Source organism: Triticum dicoccoides, chromosome 4A (assembly GCF_002162155.2).
Source record: "Triticum dicoccoides isolate Atlit2015 ecotype Zavitan chromosome 4A, WEW_v2.0, whole genome shotgun sequence".
NCBI lineage: Eukaryota > Viridiplantae > Streptophyta > Magnoliopsida > Poales > Poaceae > Triticum > Triticum dicoccoides.
In genome coordinates, this window is record NC_041386.1 from 666,545,773 (window position 1) to 666,549,431 (window position 3,659).

General features: G+C 41.2%; 1 protein-coding gene across 2 annotated transcripts; it reads right to left on the minus strand.

Annotated features, from left to right (window-relative positions):
* Window positions 1–1,019: 1,019 nt before the first annotated feature.
* On the minus strand, window positions 1,020–3,186 carry LOC119289638. Of its 2 annotated transcripts, XM_037568917.1 has the most exons (6): window positions 3,022–3,186; window positions 2,557–2,653; window positions 2,092–2,453; window positions 1,736–2,007; window positions 1,540–1,572; window positions 1,020–1,439 (listed from the first exon to the last, which is right to left on the minus strand). In XM_037568917.1, the coding sequence occupies exons 3-6, from the start codon at window positions 2,261–2,263 to the stop codon at window positions 1,350–1,352; spliced, it is 567 nt and encodes a 188-aa protein (XP_037424814.1). In that variant the 5' UTR covers window positions 2,264–2,453; window positions 2,557–2,653; window positions 3,022–3,186; the 3' UTR covers window positions 1,020–1,349. The 2 variants fall into 2 exon arrangements, with proteins under 2 accessions (XP_037424814.1, XP_037424815.1); XM_037568918.1 differs by lacking the exon at window positions 3,022–3,186 and having other exon boundaries at window positions 2,557–3,008.
* Window positions 3,187–3,659: the final 473 nt, after the last annotated feature.

Here is a 3,659-nt window from a genome sequence, read left to right on the forward strand (position 1 = left end):
TGTTTGAAAACCAGATAGCTGAAATCAGCCGTGTGCTGAAGCCCGGTGGTGTATTTGTAGCGACAACTTTCTTATCCACCCCCACGAACAGCGGCCTGTTCTCTATCGATGCACTAAAGCCACTGAAACAGGTAAAAGAAGTCATCGATCGTCTAGCGCTACTTACTTATTTTCTGCGTGGCAGAGGTTACCTAGCCTGATGCACCTTCGCTGCTATGTGCTCCAGATTGTCGGGCCAGTGAACAGCAGCTACAACTTCTTCACGGAAGGAGAGCTGGAAGACCTGTGCAGATCCTGTGGCCTGGTCAGCTGAGTATCACATCCAGACTTTCTTTGTATAGCCAGCCACGGTGTATATATAGCTGTGTTTTTTTACGGGTATATGTATAGCTTTTACGATTAAATCAGGTGGTGAGAATGTAACTCAAACACACATTAGGCAATTGAACCAAAATGCAGTCTCTGACTCTGATGAACAATAGTAGCATTTCCTCAGGTTCAGGCATTGAGCAGAAGTTTTACACCTGAACAATTGTGTTGTTTCTGCACCATTGTGCTGAACTATAAACCTTTTATGGTATCCATTTCTAGTTAAGCTTGATAACGACCTGAACGTCTATTAAAATCTTCAAGGGTACAGACTGAATTGCTTTCTAGAGAAGATCAAGAGGGATGTATCCTGGCTCCAATTTTTGCAGAATGGAGGAAACCCAAGAGAGCATCAGTGCAAACAATCAGACCGGCTGAGTGACAGGATAGAGTCATCAACCAAAAATTTTCTCAGGATCCACAACAGACCACACCATACAACAGCAAGAAAGAAAGTATCCTAGCTACTACTCAGCCATTCCGGCATCTCACAATGGCTTAAGGTACAAGCAGAATGGTGAATAAACCTGCTGCTTGGAGGCAGCGGCACTGAGCTTCTTCAGGTTGAGGTGTCACAGGTGCTCGATTCGAGCTATCAACTGCATTATTCCTCGAGCGGAGTGAGTGAGACTGCTTAAAGCAGTGTGTGTAAATGTGCATATCCATTCACCATTCATATCATAAGACCATAAGCTTCCAGCAAAATGTGCCATGGTGTTAAATGAAAGGTCAAGCTAATTACAGCACTGTAGCAAAACCGGCAAGCCAACAGGTCGGAGGAGCGAGCGCTATTCCCATTCATGGGGAAGTTAGGCAGTAGAAGCTGCTCCACTTCAATCTACTCTCTACTCACGACACACTTAATATGACAGCCTATGCTTCACAGTTCTACTAGAAAAATAACAGGAACTCTTGTTGCGGGGTCACTACTACACCAAAAGTACTGTTTGATGTTCCGTGTAGCATTCACGAGTGCAACTTCATTTTCCAGGGTAATCAGCTGCTAGCCTCTTGATCTTTTTGATGCAATCCTTATCTAGACGAGGCAAGATCCTTCTTTTCACATTTCCCTGGAATTCAAGAAATGCAAGAGATGAAAAATCAGTGGTGCTCCATGATGACTTTGATAAAATTATGATATAAAATCTTATTTTTAGATATGGGCCCGACCGTGACGGCTTTCACTAGGTTTCTCCACTTATCCTGAAAGATTAAACAAAATATAAAATTAACATCTTTTACAATAAAATATATATAGATAAATAAAAGATGAAAAGACAAAGTGTGAAATACAAAAAAAAAACACTGAGCAGAGAGAGCATGTAATGCTTGTGCTTTAGTGCAATTAATCACCAATTGGCTATACCTTTAGATGCACTGCTGTCCGAACTGATATTGGAAACCTTTCATTCTTCAACTTAGTCGATTGTCCAACCCCATGTACAGATACGCCATCCACTAGTTCTTTCACCTCTTCAGATGTCCAATGGTCATTGTTTCTTCTGCTCCCATGTTTTTGGCCTTCACTTGCAGAACGCAGGTCCCGGGAGCATGGTTCTATGTTTATCGACCATGATCCTCTCTCACGTGCACTTCTCACACGACCTCCATGCATCCAACCACTTTTTGGTATGTAATCTGAAGCACATAGCATATGTGTTTAACTACTTGAGACAATGACAAATGGTACATTGCAACAAATGGAGCCTTCATAATTCATACCTAGTAGATCGCACTTCCCCTCCTCCGATGGTGTGGTGGTGGCCGCAAGCCTTCTACTTCTCCAGTGACAAGGCGGCGGGTACACGGCCCCTCCTCCCTCTCTCATCTCCTCCTCTTCTCCTCCTCCGCCGTTGAGAGTCGTGTTGGCAGGGGCCTCCACTTTCTCAGGCATAGGTGTTTATATTTTCATGCCATGATCACTAGTTGGTGAATAAAATTTACATTCATTCTGCAATGGTGAAACGGATTTTCAACGCCATTTGCCACGTTCATTTGTTTTGCAAGTTTGTACTTCTGCATGTGTGAAAATCTTGCCTCATGAGTTAAACTCGCCTCCTTTGTATAAGTAGGAATGAATGCACCTGCAAGGAATCATACATTATTTGGTTTCAAAGTCGAATCATGCATAAATTGCTTGCTTGTGTAACGAAGTTTGGAATAGACCGCAACCATTAAACATCGTACCTTCCAGCCATCCGTCCAAATCATGGGGTCCTTCCAAGAGTGCTTGAAAGTCCATGGTGCCATAATCCACATGTGTTGAGTGAACTTGAATCTCCGCCTGTCATCAAGAACAACGAAATATATGTTGTTATTGTGTCGGGATTTCGACGAGCCTATTGCAAACTCTATATCCAAGTCAGATTTGATAAGATCTAAAGAGTGGGAATCGTATATGAACTATGCTTGTTGACATATATTACATCAGGTTAAAATGAAGCTTGAATGAACCATGGAGTATGCTTCAATACTTTTTATTGACCATTTTGGTTGTGCTTATACGTACTCTTCTTTCAGATAACTTACGATTTTATAGTTTAGACATATAGGCCGGCTCCACTTTTATATTGAAATATTGAAATGAAACCAAGCATCCAACTATTCATCGTCTCTAACATAGATATGTGAGCTGATCAACAAAGTTAATACCTGTTGGCTTGGAAGAGGATCGGCCAAGATGGGCGCCCAAATGTCAACATGTTCCATTGTGTCGGTGAGCAGCTACCGTACTTCACTTGTCCAATATAGGAAAGTGAAATAATGGCTAGAGTTAATGTGTTTATTTAATGCTACATACTGTAAATGGATTGATGAAAAAAAGAACTTGTTCCATCAAGTAATATATGCTCCCTCCGTTCCTAAATGTAAGTCTTTTTAGAGATTACACTACAAACTACATACGGATGTATATAAACATAGTTTAGAGTGTAGATTCACTCATTTTGCTCCCTATGTAGTCAATAGTAAAATCTCTAAAAGGACTTATATTTAGGAATGGGGGGAGTACTTTACATGCATGCATGCATGATAAATCCAGATATATAGCTCATGTGTATATTTAATTAGTTGCTCGTCACGCTCCGCCACTGCACAAATTAATGTATGCGTGCAACAAATTAACTGCCCAAGCTAATTAAGCGACACCACATAAAAGCCAGTACAGATAGCTAGCAATCAGATAAACTACAGTAAGAGTACAAGGTAAATGAAGAAGTTCCTCTCTGATCTGCAGCTACATATATCCATACTAAGTATACTAGCTACTACGTACAGTGCTAATTAACTCT